This window comes from Grampus griseus (genome assembly GCF_964374135.1).
Source record: "Grampus griseus genome assembly, chromosome: 13".
Taxonomy (NCBI): domain Eukaryota; kingdom Metazoa; phylum Chordata; class Mammalia; order Artiodactyla; family Delphinidae; genus Grampus; species Grampus griseus.
Genome location: NC_139007.1, coordinates 39,336,125 through 39,355,512, shown reverse-complemented (window position 1 = coordinate 39,355,512; position 19,388 = coordinate 39,336,125). Strand labels below are relative to the sequence as shown.

Genomic DNA, 19,388 nt, shown 5'->3' with positions numbered 1-19,388 from the left:
GTAGTTAAGGGGCCCTGGTCTGTGAATTGACTTAGGTCTGGAATCTGGATGAGAGGCTGTAACTCTTCATTGTGCCTATTCAAGTCAGGTTTTGGCTACCAGAGTTTCTCCTGTGTAGATCAAGCAATATTCTATCAATAGTTGGCTGCCCATAGGATTTCATTCATGGAGGTGCATCAACCACCAAACATCTCTGTGTGCCAAGGCATTTTGACTACTCACATGTCCCTGCTGCCCTTTATGATAGATGTCCCACCTTGTCTTGGCAGTTGGCTTCTGCTACTGTGGAAGTGCATCATCACCACTGAAATGAGAGAGCCCGTTTCAACAGCAGTGAGAAACAACAAGATTGTAAATTCATCTATCTTGGTAATTTAGCATTTTGCACAATTAAAATTTGTGCTTGACTTTTAGCAGTATTATCCTCCTAACTACAAGAAATAAGAGATTTTAAAAGGCTACTATCAAAGCTTTCTGGTTCTCAGGGCCATGATTTGAGCTGGGAATCAAAGGACCTGAGCTTGTCATTTTCTTCCCTAAGTGCTGAAGTGCATTAAAAAAAACTCCATCCCACACCACAGTCCTTATGGTCATCATTACTGCCATGAGAGTCAATGTAGGAGCACTTTAGGTTCCCAAGGTAGTGCTTCAGCAGGTACTTCATCACAGTCTACGAGAGGTGGTAGCTCGGTTAATTGTCATTCCACTGCATGCAAAGGATTACACACAGCCTTCCATTTCCCCTTAGCAAGGAGCTTGGCATTGTGTTCAAGCCCAGGGATGTAACCAAACAAATCCCCAAACCCCATCTTTGTGGGTCTGTCTCCTAGGACCACTCCGTTACTGGTATCAGTTCTATATTGGTCATGGACCATTTAGGTGACAGAAATCACATGGAAATCAAATGGGGAAAGTTTAATATAAAGAATTATTTAACAAGGGATTGAAGTAATGGGAGGATTGGCTGGTAAGCAATAAAGAGAGCTCTAAAGGATATAGGAATATCAGATACAGGGAGCCACCACTACCCTCCTGGGCTGACATCCAGACCTCATGGGAGAGGGTGTGGCCAAGGCTGAATGGCAGAGAAGTTCACTGAGGCTGTGAAGCATCCAAAGGGGTGCTGGGGCAGGAGAAGCTCCTTCATAGGAGGAGCCATGCCAGTGGCACTCCACCAGGGAACTGCATGCACCACTGGAGTTGGGCATTGCAGAAGCTGCGTGTGCTACAGGAACCTGGTGCTGCAGAAGCCATGCATACTGCAGGAGCCTGCCTAGAGGAGGACCCCAGAACCTGGAAGAGAAACCCTTCTTCCTTCTCCAGGGTCCCTCCAGCACCCTATCCTGACAAAGCTTAACATCTTGCCAGGTGACAAAGAAGAAACGTTTACAGGGTCCAGATTCATTATTTCATGGAAGACAGTGAAGGATGAATTTGGAGCTGAGAGGTCATAAATCGTTAAGTGGTATCATACCTGGTCATATCATGTTGAATTTTTAATTTTGATGTCAAAGTCATCAATCTTCCTTTTGTTTTTTATGTCCTATTTCAGAAATAAGTTTGTATGTCTGTGCGTGTGCATGTGTGTGTGCATGTAGATATTTAATCCATTTGGCATTCATTGTGTATAGTGTAAGGTGATGATTTAATCTAATTCAAATAGACCCAACTTTTTCCTTAATTTGAAAAGCTACATATATCATATATAAATTTATGTATGTAAATATGTTTCTCTAGTCTCTTCTGTTCCATTCATCTATTTATTTATTCCTTTACCCAAGATAAATTTTCCTGTCTGAACAAAAGACTTGGATTAGGACTTTACAAAAGTCTGAAGAGTGTCTTGCCATTTACAGGAAGAAAAAAAAGACTGTTAATAGAGAATGGTGTTCTTAAGTGAAACAAATAGAAATAAGTGCTTTGAAGTTTCTTTGGATTAATCTCTGTCCTGGTTTTTCACTTGTTAGTGAATACTGTCTGGTAGCAATGCCCTCTCTCCTGGCTCTCTCACCTAATCAGTAACACTAGAACCCATATTACGAGGTTGCTCATTGACCAGAGGCAAGGCCTAGGTTGTAGAAATGCAAATCAAGGGCCTCCCTGGTGGCGCAGTGGTTGAGAGTCCCCCTGCTGATGCAGGGGACACGGGTTCTTGCCCCAGTCCGGTGCGTCCGCAACGGGAGAGGCCACAACAGTGAGAGGCCCACATACCGCAAAACAAAAACAAAAAGCAAATCAACTCTTATGTTTTAAAATTCAGGGCCAAACCCTACTTCATCTGGGACAACAACATGTACTCATCTCAGTTCTTCCATGCTATCTTCACAATACAGATAGTAAAATTTAGATAAAAGGCTTAATGGAATTTAGAATCATTTTTATTCATTCAAATGCTCATAGAAATAAAACTTGGAAAAAGGATATATGATTACCAGTCAGGTCTGAATGGGATTCTGGATGGAGCCATTTTAACTTGAAAACCTGAAAGTTGAACATTTTCTGCCACATTGGGTAGGAAGACATGGTCAATTCTTTTTTTGTGTTTAATAGGTACCTGCAATATAAATATTAAGTAGATACTGGAGCCTTTTAAAAAGATGGTGAATAATTCTTGTTATAGCATCATTACAAGTCACTGTAATTAATAAGACCAAGGTCATTGGTTCAGTCTGGGTTAGGCCATTTAGTGTGCCTTCTTGTACATATTTTGCCTCTTGTTATAAAGGGAACTGGTCAGGAATGAATCCATCAATGGAAAGCCATTTCCAGCTAAGGAAGGAAAGATATCCCATATTTGGAGTAATCAATAAATTCTTTAATGTTTTATCATTTGTGTTGGTGCAGTGCTACTTTTTAAAAGAAAATCATTGGTGTTCTTATATCTCAGCCATGTATAAACTCCTCTCAATCTGTATTTATCTCACTTGTCTCATAGGCCTTATTTCAGAAGTCAGACCTTAGATAGATTTGAAGAGGCCCCAACTAATTTTGTGGCTTTCCTGGACCTCAGCCTTTTTGCTCGGGGTCTCTATACTGTACGCAAGCCAATGGGCCCATAAGACACTTCCTTATTTATTAGAGTTTATTTAGTAGGGTAAAGTGGCCAACAATTAGTCTTAGACCATCACCCTTCTAAATCTCTAAAACCTAGTGGATGTCCACTAATGTAGTTAGCTACTTAGCAGCTTTCGCAACCATAAGAGTTGTGATCAGCAACCTGCCCCACTGCAGGAACATTTGCTTTGGGGAGTGAAATGGGGATGGAGTGAATCTTAAAAGCCTTGTGGTCCCATACAAATCAACAGAATGTTGCTTCCTTTTGGAAAGGGCTTTGCAGAAACAAATAGACATATAGTAGAACTTCACCTTTTGCTGAAAGATGACTGCACAGAGATTGGTGGGCCAAGCAAAAGGTGGGTATTGATAATGTGGCCCTACTTGGTCAAGGATCTCAATTGGGTATGTTCCTGACCTGCTTCTTCCCTCTCTGTGTGTCTCCCCTTAACTGTGTCTAAAAATACTGCAACAAACTTTTGGTCCACTAACTAGACCATCAGTTTCAAAAGAGGCCTTAGGATGGCATATTTTCTCTGACAGAATGATTATATTTTTTCCTCTTAATTTTTCTCAAGGTAAGAGGGGAGGAACTGTTAAATGTGTTGATTAGATATATAAACCTCTGGAGGGGATTCTGAAAAACAGTGGAGCAAAGAGTGTAATACTTATTACACTCAGAGAAGGCAGTGGAAGAGGATGCACATAGTGTTTTACATAAGCTAAGAGCTGAAATATTAAAAAAAAATTCTTCAAATATATGCTATACTTCAAACTAATCTGCATTCCAAGAATTTCTTTGGAGGGTAGATTTCTCACGTGTTTAAAGATGACTTCTGAAATTCTTTATTTCTGCTCTGCCAAGGAACTCAGATAAAGGCTCTGATGCTGCTAGTTAATTATTGTAGATAATCAAAAAAAAAATTCAGAGACAGAACACAGCAAGGTGTTGGTACTGACTTTCATACCCATTTACTGAACTGTAATTGAGTGAGAGCTTTTGGACTTAATTGTTTCAACATCAGAATTTTATTACTGAGGAGTGATGTCATCAAGATGGCAGAGTAGGAAGCCCTAGACCCTCCTTCCCACATAAACACACTGATTCAGCAACAATTCATGGACAAATTCCCTTTGTGAGAAATCCAGAATTTTATTTTCTAAGACCCAACCACTGAGATAAGGTCCTGATACACAATTTTTTTTTTTTTTTTTTTCTGGTACGCGGGCCTCTCACTGTTGTGGCCTCTCCCGTTGCAGAGCACAGGCTCCAGACGCTCAGGCTCAGCGGCCATGGCTCACAGGCCCAGCCGCTCCGCGGCATGTGGGATCTTCCTGGACCGGGGCACGAACCCATGTCCCCTGCATCGGCAGGCGGACTCTCAACAACTGCGCCACCAGGGAAGCCCCTGATACACAATTTTTTAATGTAAGTTTGAAGTGACCCTAAATCCATAATTTCATATTTACATTTTTCATTGTTTCATATACATAATCAAATTTATCATTACTTACAGTCTTTGGCCTTTGAATCCTTCTTGTTATTTTACTGCCCATGAGATGAGTCTTTAAAAGGTGTTACTGGCTGTATCTGGATGATGTGGAAGCAGAACTTAGGGAGTAGTGAGCCAGGGATATAAGGCCTATAATGTGAAAAATGTTAAATTGTATCTCTGGTTACAATGTACAGGCCTAGATTTAATTCATAAAATTTTAGAGCTTAAAATGGGCCTCTGATCCAGCTTCATCAGTTCTGAGTGGAGATGTCAAAACCTGGATGGAGTCTTTTGCCTGAGGGTCCATGACCAAGTGAAAGAGAAAGAGATGATGGGTTACTTGGACTTGTGGGTAGAAGTGGACAGACTGAGATACTCACATTAATAGGACTTGGTAATTAATTAGATTTACAGGGTGAGGAAGAATAGCTCTCAGATTTCTGGCTCAACTGGTTAGATGTTAATTTTATTTTATGGTGGATTTTATGATGATGGCACATACATGCTCAACAAGTCATTGTTGGTTATTAGATCAGAAGGATAGATGTGTGGGAAACATGAGTGTGTAGAGAGGAAGCAGACAAAGATTAGCTCAAGACCCCTGAGAAGACAGAAGCCCATGGGATGCTGTTAACAGCAACTGTCCCAAGGAAGAAAGGGGGCACCTTTTCCATTTTAACAGGAGGGAAGGAGAAGCAGCTGAGTATAGATGTAGGTAGGCTGGGGACAAGAAGTAGAGGGAGTTCCCATCTGATAGGGGAGGAGGACAGTGTCTGAAAGCCTGAAGAGACCAGGAAGATTTAAAATAGTTGCTGCATTATAATAACTTTAAATAGAATATAATCTATAAACACATTGAATCACTATGTTGTACACCTGAATCTAATATGATACTGTAAATCAACTATACTTCAATTAAAAATAAATGAAATAAAATAAAACAGCTGCTGTGAAGAGGAGGCGAGAGTGAGCTGACCCTACCCTTGGCTCCAGGGGAGAACATGTGAGCTGGGCCTAAGCCTACCAGGCATCTCAGTCTCTGGCTTCAGTGATTTGTTCAAAATTGGTCACATGACCTCAGTCAGCCTAGTCAGAGCTCGATTGCTTTTAACTGTCCCTTCTCCACACCCCACTCCTGCCATGTGAGCTTGAACAGAGGATGGAAGCTACAGGGGTGGCAGCCATCTTGCTTCCCAAGGGGCTCCACTTCCTGTCTGCTCTCAGACTGCTCAGGGCCCAGAGATGCAGAGAGAAATCAGTCCTCAAGAAATAGTTCAAACCTTGATCACACCCATATGGATCAATGGAATGGAATAGAGAGCCCAGAAATAAACCCACACATCTATGATCAATTAATCTTTGACAAAGGAGGCAAGAATATACAATGGAGAAAAGACAGTCTTTTCAGCAAGTGGTGGGAGAGCTGGGCAGCTACATGTAACTCAATGAAGTTATTAGAACACTCCCTTACACCATACACAAAAATAAACTCAAAATGGCTTAAAGACTTAAATATAAGACATGACAACATAAAACTCCTAGAAGAGAACATAGCCGAACATTCTCTGACATAAATTGTAGCAATGTTTTCTTAGGTCAGACTCCCAAGGCAATAGAAATAAAAGCAAAAATAAACAAATGGGACCTAATCAAACTTTAAGCTTTTGCACAGCAAAGGAAACCATAAACAAAACAAAAAGACAACCTACGGACTGGAAGAAAATATTTGCAAACGATGCGATTGACAAGGGCTTAATTTCCAAAATGTACAAACAGCTCATACAACTCAATAACAAAAAAACAACCCAGGGCTTCCCTGGTGGCGCAGTGGTTGAGAGTCCGCCTGTCGATGCAGGGGACGCGGGTTCGTGCCCCGGTCCGGGAAGATCCCACATGCCGCGGAGCGGCTGGGCCCGTGAGCCATGGCCGCTGAGCCTGCGCATCGGAGCCTGTGCTACGCAATGGGAGAGGCCGCAACAGTGAGAGGCCCGTGTACCGCAAACAAAACAAAAAACAAACAAAAATAACCCAACCCAATCAAAATATGGGCAGAAGACTTAAATAGACATTTCTCCAAAGAAGACGTACAGATGGCCAGCAGGCACATGAAAAGATACTCAACATGGCTAATTATTAGAAAAATGCAAATCAAAACTACGAGGTATCACCTCATACCAGTCAGAATGGCCACCATCAAAAAGTCTACAAATAATAAATGCTGGAGAGCGTGTGGAGAAAAGGGAGCCCTCCTACACTGTTGGTGGGAATGTAAATTGGTATAGCCAGTATAGAAAACAGTATGGAAGATCCTTAAAAAGCTAAAAAATAGTTGCCATATGATCCAGCAATCCCACTCCTGGGCATATATCCAGAGAAAACTATAATTCGAAAAGACACATGCACCCCAACGTTCATAGCAGCACTATTTACAATAGAGAAGACGTGGAAGCAACCTAAGTGTCCATCAACAGATGAATGGATAAAGAAGACGTGAGATATACACGCACACACACACACACACAATGAAATACTACTCAGCTATTAAAAAAGGATGAAGTATAGCCATTTGCAGCAACGTGGATGGACCTAGAGATTATCATACTAAGTAAGTCAAAGACAAATATGATATCACTTATATATGGAATCTAAAATATGATACAAATGAACTTCTTTACAAACCAGAAATAGACCCACAGACGTAGAAAACAAATTTCTGCTTGCCAAAGGGGAAAGGTGGGGGGGGAGAGGTAAATTAGGAGTTTGAGATTAGTAGATACTAACTACTGTATATAAAATAGATAAACAAAGAAGTCCTACTGTATAACACAGGGAACTATATTCAATATCTTGTAATAAACTAAGGCAAAAGAATATGAAAAAGAATATATATATACACATATGTATATATATATGTATATATCTGAATCAATTTGCTGTACACCAGAAACTAACACAACATTGTAAATCAATAAAAATTCAAAAAATAAAAACAAGCCTTGATCAAGCCAGCTTAAGCCAATCTATCTCTGAACATTTCAGTTTTGTAAGCCAATTGATTCCATTTTTTTCCTTAAGCATTTTGAGAGTAACTGAACTAGAACAAATTGTAGTTTCTCAGGAGTTACAAGATCCTAAGGGGAATCCATGTTAATGCTAAGTAAAGAGAACTTGCCCCTTAATTCTGCTTCTGCTGGGAAGCAGGGAGGCTGCTGTGACCACCTCTACAGAAAGGAGAGAGACCTGGGTCACCTCACGCTTCTGGCTAGACATCTGAGAAAGGAGTGGTAATGGCTGACTTTTACCTTTTAGCACCAATAGTATAGGTAATATCTGGCTGTCCTCTAGTGCTTGGTACTAAATTTAGACAGGTATGACCTCTGATGAATCTACACTCTGGAAAGGGAATGTTGCCTGCCATTCCAGTAAATGAAGAATGTTGCCTGCCATCAAGCCATCAGCTACTGCAGTTCTGCTCCCCTCAGTGTGCCCTGAGGGGAATTTAGGATGGAGAAAAACAGGAAACATTCTGTGCTCTGGAAGCTGGCCCTAGATGGTTAAGATGCATACCTAGGGAATAATTTCAATGAGCCCAGACTCTTGCATCTTCCCATACATAGAAAAGCACTAAAATCATTAACTTGTTTTTTTTGTGATTAGCAGTAATCTTATGATGTTCAACCACATGGTTTGTTTTTCAGCAAAACTCCTCTATATCCTGGATCCTTCTCTACCTCTTCAGAGCAGTTCCTCAGAGCTATCTGAGAGGCTGTCTCCTGGGCTACAGTCCTTAGTAAGCTCCCCAAGTAAAACTTAATTTGCAGCTTTTAGGTTGTGCATTTTTCTTCAGTAGACAACATGTAGAAAGTCCTAAGCAAACCCCCTCCCGTCGCTGCAGGAGACAGATAGGGGCTGAGACTTGGGAGTAACTTCTACCTCTGCTTCCTGAAAGAGAGGCTTCTCTTTTACTCCTGCCGTGTCCCCAGTCCTGGGAATTAGGGTTCCCCCCACCTGCCTCCTGCCCCACTCTGGTCCTTCTTTGTAAATGTGCAGGTCTTAGAGGACACAGATGGCAGTTTGAGAGGACATGTTAACTCAGAAAGGAATTTAAAAGATGCTTGGCTGGGCTGGAGGCAGAGGGGAAAGGGAGAAACAAAAAACCCCAGCGAGAGTGGAGAGGAGAGTGCAAGGACAGAACCACTCAGGGTGGGTGGTCAAAATAGGGCCCTTGGGCGCTCTTGATTTGCTTCCTCTCTTGGACCTGGGCTGGGGTGGGGGACGCCAGCCCCACGGTCAGGGCCCCACGGTCAGGGCCCAGGCAGCAGGCACCGGCAGGCAGGAGCACCCTGGGGCTTTACCAACAAGCCCAGCCTTGTTCTTAGAAAACCCAAACTATCCTGACCTTTGAAAAGAATCTTTCTGCCTCTGACAGGCTATGTTTTCTCACATCATTCACACTATAAGTAGCCAAAAGGAAAAACATAAAGGAGGACACACATATATGCAAGTGTAATAACCAACATTTGCTCAATGACCTAGTGCTACTACACTCTGTGGCAGACACACATTGTTTCACTGAGTCCTCAGAATACACCTTTGAGGTGGGTATTTTTCAGAGAGGTGAATTAACCTGTCCAAGGTCACACAGCTAGCAGTGACAGAGGAAGGATTTGAACCTTGGCTGTCTTACCCCAAAGTCCATACCCTCACCCACCAGCTATGCTATGGAACAGAAAGGAGGAGCTTGGCTGACCTTAACAATAGGCTGATCGTGGCTACTGATTGGGTAATATTTTTGATAGATCTAGAAGAGAACCTAGAATTTATTTAGTCCTCATCTTATAGGGGAAGAAGTTAGTTTAGAGACATCCCGGAGTCTGGCCTCTTTGCTATTTGCTGGCTGCACTGTCCGGAGTGCTGTTTTGATTGCCATTTCCATAATACTCCTCAAGCCCCTAGGACCCAAGAATCATGATGTACTTTCTGAATAACATCTGAGAAATGTGGTCATTAATATCCTATCGGGGAGGAAGAAATTTTCCTCTACCTTCTAGGTTCTTCTGGCTGGTCTAAGAATTGAATTGACATGAGGTGGATTAACACGAGAAAAGCAGACAAAAGTTTAATAACATGTATATATGGGAGAGACTGAGGAAAACTGAATTACTTGCCAACGTTACCGAAGCTCTCAACTTAAATACCATCCTCAGCTAAAGACAGAAGAGGATGATGAGGATGGGGGAAAGTCAGCTATGGGAGGTTACCAGGAAAAGCACAATAAACAAGGGTAAGACTGTTACACAGATTTGTCTTTTCCATAGATAAATTTCTAGAGATTTGGTCATCCTCCTCTTCCTCGTACTGAAGAGGGAGACACCCTTACAACTGTAAACAGTTTTTACAAAAGGGCAACTTCTTTCCGATGTCTGCTTTTTCTCAGAGACAACCAGCTTAAAACAATATGCCAAAGAGACATATTAGGGTGGCAAACTCTACTCCTCTATAGGACCAAGGTGTTAAGATGCTTCAAAATCTAGTGAACTACACAATGTTCTTTAGTTGACATATTTCAACTGGAACCAGTTTTTATGATTGAAACTTTTTAGTAGAGCCTATCAGTACTCCAAGGTGAACTGAAGTAGAAAGTTCTGACTGCAACCGAGGATGAAGGTTTATTCATTCATTCAACAAACATGGAGCACCCACTCAATAACCACTGGTTTGTTATCGTTAGTCCCTGGGGCCCTCCTTCAATCCCAACCCTGGACCCTGAGAGCTTAGAGAGAGAAAGGGTATCCTTACCGCCTGGTGAGCTCCTCTGGCCAGAGGATCTCTCAGTGTCACTAAGCTGACTTTGTAGCTCTTCCATCCACTGGAAAGCATCCAGCTCCATGCTACGCTCGTGGGCAAGCCGGCTTCTCATCTGAAGGGAAAAGTGCTTGGGAAGCAGAGATGCTTCTTGGTGCACACTTTTGTCAGTTCACTGTGAGGGGTGGGTTGGGGTATTACTATGGAGAGTGTGGGTCCCAGGCTACCCCAGGAATACAAGTCTTCGTGAAATCCTGGTCAGGCTGAACTCAGCCTTCTGAAAATCAGGAGCTCCAGGAAGGCCAAGAACTTAATCAGAGAGGGACAGAGGCAGCCCTTGGAACCCTTTATTACCTTATAATAGCCAGAAGTTTACTCACAAAAGTCATATCTTTTATGTTTATTTTATTAGAGGGGAAGTGGGGAGGGGGGAGGAACCAGTTCACCTTGTAGGCCAAGCCATGCATCTACCCCAAGAACCTGTGGGAGCCCCGGGATGGCTTCAAGCAAAGATGTGATCTCTCTTCCAGATCTCTATGCTGAGTTCAACTCATCATGTGCAGGGAATGCTCTGAGCACTGTCTCCAGGCCTGACACAGGGCCCACAACCAGAGGCTAACTTTGTGTTTGCTCTCTCCTTGCAACCCTTACCCAGAGTCCCCTGGCCAGAGAGTCGCTAGGTCCAAAGCGTGCCTTATCTGCATAGATCACAGGCATTTTTTTCTTTTTTAATTTATTTTTATCATCTCCTAATTGTTTTTAATTATAAAAAAAGTAATAGTGTAATGGGTTGAATAGTGTCCCCCACGAAGTGTCAACCTGGAACCTCAAAATGTGACTTTATTTGGAAAATAGAGTCTTTGTAGATGTGATTAAGTTAAGATGAAGTCATACTGGATTAAAGGGTGGGCCCTAAATCCAATGTTGATGACCTTACAAAAAGTGAAGCAAGTATAAACACAGGGAGAGAGAGAGAGACAGGGAAGGGGGCCAGGACTGAAGAGCTGTAGCTGCACGCGGAGGGACGCGGGGGATGGCAGGCAGCCCCCAGCAGCTAGGAGAGCCATGGAACAGGTCCTGCCAGAGTCTCCTGTAGGGACCCACACCTTGATTTCAGACTCTGGCCTCCTGAACTGTGAGAGGATACATTTTTTATCCTTTTTTTTGTCATTTATTTTTGTAAAATTCTCCTTACTGATCTCCTTGAGCACTTGAAACACTTGCAATCATTTAAACTTCTGATTTCTGTTTCCTAATATCTCTGGTGAATTAACTGACTTATTCATTCAATGAATATGTGTGAAGTACCTACCCCAGAAGGTGCTCAGTTTTTTTTGTTTTTTGTTTTTTCCCTTTGTGTTGAATTTCATTCTGTGGTCTCCTTTGTTGGGACTTGCATTAGTCCGCATGTACACTATATTATTTCCTCCCTTTTTTTTTTGCTGTGGGGTTTTTTGTTTTTTTTTTTTTTGCGGTACGTGGGCCTCTCACTGTTGTGGCCTCTCCCGTTGCGGAGCACAGGCTCCGGACGCGCAGGCTCAGCGGCCATGGCTTACGCGCCCAGCCGCTCCGTGGGATGTGGGATCTTCCCGGACCAGGGCACGAACCCGTGTCCCCTACATCGGCAGGCAGACTCCCAACCACTGTGCCACCAGGGAAGCCCCAACTGTGGGGTATATTTAAGAATAACATATTGGGTCTGGAAACCACTTTGCCTTTCCTTTTTTATTTCTGTAGTTCCAGAAACACCATGAATAAAATTCCCTTATAATAGCTTCCATAATACTTGCTGCTTTTCCAGATTATTCATCGAGATTTTCCAAAAGATCCCTCCTAGTTCAAAGATTAGAGCCAGGTAGAAATATGTTTTTCAAGTGGCTTACAAAGACGCCAAGATTCTGGGCCTCGTGGCAGTCAAGCCATCATCTTTTGTCACAAGCAGCCTGAACAATCACCCAGGTATAGATATTTCCATTTCCCTGCTGTTCCTGGGAGTGCCAAAGGTGAGGAACACCGCTCTGGAGGCATGAGAGGCACGGAAAAGACAGGGGAAGAATCAAACAGCTGTGGCTGGTACATCCTGATTTACTACCTCTCACTGGAGTTACCTGTCAGAGTTCTCTCTGAATTTTCTTCTGCTGGAGCTGGCCCAGTTTAGAAGTCATCTTGGACTCTTCAGTAAGGAGCTGCAGGTGCTGTTCTTTTTGCTCCACATCCTCCAAAAGCTTCTCCATGCTAGAGGTTTTCATTAAATCCACCTGCTGCCGGTGGCGAGCTTCCTGGGTCACTCTGTGTTCTAATTCTTTCAGCAATTCAGCCTATGGCAGGAAAAGGCCAAAGGAAATAAAGGCACAGAGTCTTTCTTCTCAGCAGAGGGCAGGGGATGAGAGGTTGGCCAACACAACTGTCCCCTCCATTAGCGCCCAGGGGCAGAACTGTGTGAAGTATCCCTGGGCTCAGGGTACCACAGCCCAGCTGCTCTATCCTGTCCTGTGCCAGCCAGTAGCAAGACCAAATAGTCATATCTACCACAACCTGCATTTTCCCTGTCACTCCGCCTTTATCACGCAATAGCAATGGAAGGGCTGAACCTGGAGACACAGGGTGATGCAATACGTACAGTGAGTGGGGAAGGGAGGTGCTAATCTTGTCTCTGTTTCGACTTCCAAAATAGCCCTGAGGAAGCCAGATTCTAGATGGTTGGAAAAGGAAAAGAGTAGTAATAATTGGTTCTGTTCTGAAATTTTTCTAATCAACAGTCACTAGAAGGTCGATCCTTAATTATAATATTAATAATGATGATTAATATTTGTAGGGTGACTTTATATAATTATACATCATGACTCACTGGCACACAATAATGGAAGAATTAGGGTCCAAAAGGAACAAATTATATTTTATGTTTTAAAATATGCCCAGCTTTCCTCGGCTGTTATTTGAACTCAGCTGTTCTCTCTCTAAACGTAGGGTCTCTGTTTCATTCATGCTCAGAGGGTTGGCACAGTTATTAAGAGCTTAGACTTAAAAAGCCTTTATTTTGGTGCCAGGCCCTATAGAGCATCAGTAACTTCTGAAATTAAGACTTAGTGTGGGTCATCAGGAAAGGAAACCAAGACTCTCTGCTTGGGGCATAACGCTGATGGCAGGGCCACACTCATGGAAAACATGCTTGGAGCGTGAAAGGAATGTGTTAGAGGCAGAGACCCAGACCCCAAGATACCCTCTGGGTAAAAAAGATCCTCAGAGAAACACACAGAACAATCTTAGTTATGAGCTATATTTCACTATTTTAGCCAAATATGAATAAGAACAAAAGCCTTTTGGCCACTGCCCCGGTTTCTGGGCTGGAAAGAAGACAGAAGGGAAGCCAGGGTCCAGGCCATCTTTCACCAGTAGTGCTGTCTGCTTGGCTTCACACTGTGTTCCTCTGGTGACTGCTACAGGCAACGGAGTGCCACGTATGGTCGCCAGAGCGTGTTCAAAGAGAGGGAGGAAGAGGGGTTCTGAGCTCAGACACCTGGCTCTCCTGCTACTTGCATATCCTCACGTTGTCTGCCTGAGCCCTGGCCAGGGCCTGCCTTAGAGCCAATAGCTGTTGACAAAATAAAAGCACTTCTTGTTCTGCCATTAGTTTGATGTTCAAACACTCTTTTTTACTTTGCATAGCTTCCTGTGAACATCCCAAACACAGTAAGGTAGGATATAAGTTTCCTTTCCGTATTTTCAGCTTCCCAAGGAGTCTCTAAACCACTTCATCATCCATCGTTCTTTAAAATTTCTGGTAGAACACAGCTCCTGCTGGCCACTGCTTCCTTGATTTCAGTTAAGAACAGTGTGACAGATCAGAGTAAATAAAGACTTTCAGAAACAGTAAGTAAAAGTTTCCAAACCACTATTGATATGTGCTCTGGTTTCAATTTTCCTTAAAGCAGATTTTCCACTTATTGTTCCTTCATTTTCCTCAGATCATCATGCTTGAAACTCAAGGATTTGCAGTGTTTTGACAAAGCTTGCCCGCTCCATCTTTTCCCTTCCCTTGTGCTAAACTCTGATCTGTTCTCTCATTTGCTTCTTTGCCATTTGCTTCTGGCTCTTTCCTATTTCTCCCCAGGCTCTGCTCTTGCCCGTTCCCAGGAAAACTTGCTACCTGACACCAGCACAGCAGCTGCAGCCAAGGAGGCCAGTGCCACCCCCTCCCCCTGCTGGGCCGGGCCTCCCTCCCCCAGCGCTCTCACCTTCTCAGCCCTGCTCAGCTGGCCCCGGAAGTGCGCCTGCTGCACCGCCAGCCTCCAGTGGCCCAGGCTTCTCATTTTGCACACCAGGGCGGCCAGGCTGCAGTTGTCCTGCTCCAAGGCCAGCAGCTGCTCCTGCTTAGAAAAGCCTTTCAGAAAAGGCTGCCCCCAGCACTTTTCTCAGGAAGGACATGAATCCTGACATCAGAAACATGCCTTCCAGAAGATGAGACAATTGTGCAGTGAGACCCAGTGCCCTTTTCAAATGCCTGACACAAGGATTTCTCAGGGAAACAGGACAGGAATGCAAACAGAGTGAGCAGTGGGGTCAGACGCTAGGATGAAATGCTGATACCCCACTCAAAATGAGATCACATACTATGGCTGGATTTTCTTTCATTTCTTCGTCAGGTCTGGTGGAGCCCCATTTCTTCTTTAGGCCTTTCTTTCGTATTGTCAGTCCCTTCTGTTCTTACTTCACCGATGAGCTCACACACTTTCTGGATCAAATTAAGCTGATTCTCATCCAGCTTCTGCAAATTGCAGGCTCAAGTTCAGGAAGGTCAGCTGAGGAAGAGTCACTTTGCCCCCTAAAACCCAACTTTCAGAAATAATATCACATGAAAACAACATCCACCCAGACAATTACTCCATCGGGTATTGTCTGGAAGCCTCACTAGCGGCCCCTTTAGTGTTGTCTTCAACCCGCAGGGCTTCATCACCCACACATCTCAGAGCCTGTGGTTGTCAGAGGCCGAGACAAGCTGAGCAGGTAGAAGAATGGGAGGTCACAGGCGGAAAACCAAACCACCCCCCAGCCACCCCCCCCCCCACTGCCCCATACACAAAGGGTTACTTGGGAATTTGAACCTAGGGATTTTTGCTATCAGTTTGACCCAGCAGAACCTGACCAGGTAAGACATTGTCCATGAGCCACTAACAAGGAACTCCATTAAAAATAGATAAATTAAGGGCTTCCCTGGTGGTGCAGTGGTTGAGAGTCCGCCTGCCGATGCAGGGGACATGGGTTCGTGCCCCGGTCCGGGAGGATCCCACATGCCGCGGAGAGGCTGGGCCCGTGAGCCATGGCCGCTGAGCCTGCGCGTCTGGAACCTGTGCTCCGCAACGGGAGAGGCCACAACAATGAGAAGCCTGCGTACTGCAAAAAAATATAATAATAAATAAATAAAAATAAAATAAAATAAAATAATAATAGATAAATTAGAGGAAGGAATCAAGCTGGCTGCCTTCCTCTTTAGGCTCCAACAGAAATCTCATTGTGAAACAGCCCGTTCCGAATGTCTATGGCTAACAGCTTATGGTGAAATAGCTCGCTCATCAGTAAGTACAACTTGGAGACCCAGCATCCTTGGGTGAGGGGTGACTGTGGGATATCCTTTCACCTCTAAACCACTTCCCGGGAGAGGAAACAGGAGGTTAGTGCCGGGGAGCCACAGCAGGAAGCCTGGCTACTGGCCACACAGCAAAAGCTTCACCATCTTCTTGGGACCCTGGGGTAAAACAGCGATTCCCCTACCTTCAGGGGCTTGTGGAACTCACTGAGCCTGAGAGAAGTGGAGAATTTCCTTTTTGTCTAGGAATCTGGCAGAAACTAAAAAGAACCTAAGACATTTTCCAACAATTTGACACCCGAAAGATGGCTTAGTAAATTCTAGACTTCACTGTCTGCTCACCTCTCTCCTGCAGCACCAGGCCCAATGCATGTTAGTTTGGATACCTTAATATTTGTAAGCATTTGTGTTTTGTGGACACTTCACAGTAAGGAGAAAGGTCCATTCCTCTCTGGAATAACCAGACCAAGGCAGAGCATCAGTGGAAACTCCTCTCAATGGACCAACTCCAGGGACCATCCTGGAATCCTTTGGGGGAAGGGAGTAAGGGAAGGACCCAAATGGGGCTGGCTCTGAGGAACATCTAATAGCAGAGAAGGGGGCAGGTCTGGGGGAAGCCATGGACTTGGGGGTGGTAGGTTTGTACTGAAATTCTCACTTGTAGGGCAGGGGGACCAGGCTCCACAATAGCCCATTTTAGGCATGGGTCTCCATCTTACAGCTGCTCAGACATCATAAGACAGTGACAGGCTTCCACAGTGCTGTGGGCACATGGGAACCCCCTCACTCCTCTTCTGCCTGGACCTTTACTGACAGGTCAGCAGCTCCCTGACACCAGATGTGAGAGAAAGGCTGATGGGCATTTTGAAGGTTGTAAAATCTCTGAAAGCTGATTCAGATTCTGAATCTGCCCAGTGAGCTTCCAGGAGGCGGCTGTTGCTACCTACACTTACACTGGGGTTTGGCCTGGCCCAGGGCACTGTGCTCTCCTGTTTTGGATGGTCATTCAATAGACAAAACAGTGACATAAACTGTTGGGGTTTGGGAGAAGAAACTCCCCCTTCCCTCAACAGCAATCAGATGGCAACATGGCAGTAGAGTGAGGAAAACTGCAAATATCTAAGTTATTTAAAATTCAGTGTCTCTTTTGGGAAAATAATGACCACTCATTGCTGACTCATTCTCTGCAGTGAAAGCCTGGAGCTGGAGAATTCTTGGGCCCAACAATCTCTTGCTGTCACAAAGCTCACTCTGTTATTGATCTCTCCATACAGCCACCGCGGGGGTCAGGTACACCCGGGTCCCCACAGGACTGCCCAGACATCCGACCCAGGTCACTTACTTTGATGTGCAAACATGTCACAAACAAAGCTTGAACTAATGCTTCATATTCTTCTTGGACTTCTTTTCGAATTTGCTTTTTGAGATCCAGAGTCTCCTCCTCCCAATCTGTGAGTCGAGTCAGAGCAGTGACTTCCATGATCATATTGTGACTGAGCTCTGCAATCTAGTAGCAGAAATTTTGTTTTAATGGAAAATAATTCAGGAATTCCACACGGCCACTGCAAAAAGAGTCCTTTGTATCAATATATCAATGTTGAATTGGTATTCTACTTTGAACTTAATGAAGAAGGTGAATATCCTGTTGTGCAAGTGTGGGCAGAAGAAGCTAAAGTTGGCTTAAGGGTCCCAGAACAGTTCCAGACACATAGTAGGTGCTCGATAAATGGCTGCTGAATGAATGAACCCAGAAGAGATGCTACTTAAGTACTTTGGAGAAAATACTTCAACTGTCTTGGCTTCCATTTCCAAACTGGCCCCCCCATGACACCTTAGCCTATATACCTCCTCCTCAGAAGGCACATTGGCCTCAAAAGAAAACAAACACCCCCCCATCAAAAAAAAAACAGAAAGAAAAAACAAAGCAATAAAAAAATAACAAAAGTCACCAAAAAACTAAGAAAAAAAAAGCCCTCATTGCTTAAAAAGTACAGGCACACTCCTTGGATGTCTCTGCAGTGGACCAGTCATTGATGGGATTTCTATAGGAAGGGGCACAAGAAAATGACACCAGGATGTCCCATGTCTGACTACTGCTGAGATTGTGGATTTGAGAAATGGAGAACTTTTTTAGTAATAACTGACCTACCTGACCAGCCTTGTCTTCAGGTGGCCTCTGACCTCTTCGTATAATGTCTAATTCCTAAAGAGGAGAAAGCAGTGCATACCCAAACTCAAATATTTATTCAGTGCACCATGCTCCAGACAGCCCTTATCTGTGTTATTAGTGCTTCTTTTTGAGATCCTCAGGCTCCACCTGGAGCTAGGACTGTGCTTGTTGCTCCACTGAACTTTAGGACGGGATCTCATTTTAAGGAAGTCTCATCAGTGAGACCCATGATGTGCATCCTAAAGACAGAGTTCATTCAAGGATCCTAGCTTCTTTGCTGAACCAGGAACAGCACAAAGTCCCTTGGGCTTGCTGAGGGTGGGAAGGTCAGCTATGGATCTTCCCCTGGGGGCCAGCTGCCTTACTGCTTACCTCTTATATTCCCCACTAGACCCCTCCAAAGCATACAACCCAGTGTTGCTGGGGCCATCACCTTCCCAGCTGAGAAGACCAGAGCCCAAGGAAATGAGCCAATGAGAAGAAAACGTTGGAGAGGGCCATCTACCCTCAATTCTTGCATAAGAACACCTCCCTGCACCAGACTGCACCGTGTTTTATTTCCTCTTTGGAGTGATTCCTGGGCCTCCCTCCCCACACCTTCCCCAATGCACTTCTTGTCTGTCTGGGAACATACTTGCTCTTTCTGGCAGAGCTTCTGCCTAGCATGCTCCAATACATGCTCTTAACACATGGAGTAGCTCTCGAAGTTGCTGCATTCTTTGGCCATCACATCACAACCCAGGGAAAGGAGGCAGGTCTCGAGGTGGTCTTTCCTGAAAGTGATCTGAAAAGGGGCATCGCTCACAGCAGCTCCCCCAGGCAGCCCCACCACACCAGAGCTCAAGGCACATGTTACCTTGGCTCACAGATCCACTTCCATTTCTCCTCCATGGAAAAACATCAGCTCTGTAGCCTTGAAAGTCTCTCTTTCAGGTCTGCTCTTAACATTTGCAGGGCCAGGGACAAGAGTACAAACGGATGCCCACGTTCCACGTGTCTAAGTGTTCTATATATTTAAAGGTTATAAATCAAACTATTAAAATGAAAATGTTTAATTCTCCTACTTTGAAAAACAGACCTTCAAAGGGACTCGGGAGGCCAGGTTTGATTTTTATCATCCTTGGACTACTCTGAGTTCTATGCTGAGATATGGTCAGGGAGAGCTAGTCTCCAACCCATAGTTTACAGTTTGACTCCCTTTGCTTCCTCCCTTTGACCTCACATCACACGGGTGGGAGGGGGGCTTGCATGCATATAAGCAGACACCCTGGCTGTCCAC

At 44.2% G+C, this 19,388-nt stretch overlaps 1 protein-coding gene across 1 annotated transcript in view; it reads right to left on the bottom strand.

Moving 5' to 3' along the window:
- The window catches only part of LOC309831483 (uncharacterized protein), a gene marked incomplete at its 3' end in the record, with an annotated part of 142,077 nt that overhangs the window by 2,618 nt on the left and 120,071 nt on the right, over positions 1-19,388 (bottom strand). Inside the window, 13 exon segments of the mRNA XM_082668701.1 lie at positions 4,570-4,632; positions 4,636-4,697; positions 10,350-10,470; positions 12,476-12,673; positions 13,903-14,025; positions 14,591-14,722; positions 14,967-15,029; positions 15,031-15,120; positions 15,579-15,746; positions 17,282-17,446; positions 18,089-18,142; positions 18,744-18,791; positions 18,795-18,893. Coding sequence (XP_082524827.1) covers positions 4,570-4,632; positions 4,636-4,697; positions 10,350-10,470; positions 12,476-12,673; positions 13,903-14,025; positions 14,591-14,722; positions 14,967-15,029; positions 15,031-15,120; positions 15,579-15,746; positions 17,282-17,446; positions 18,089-18,142; positions 18,744-18,791; positions 18,795-18,893 — 1,386 coding nt within the window.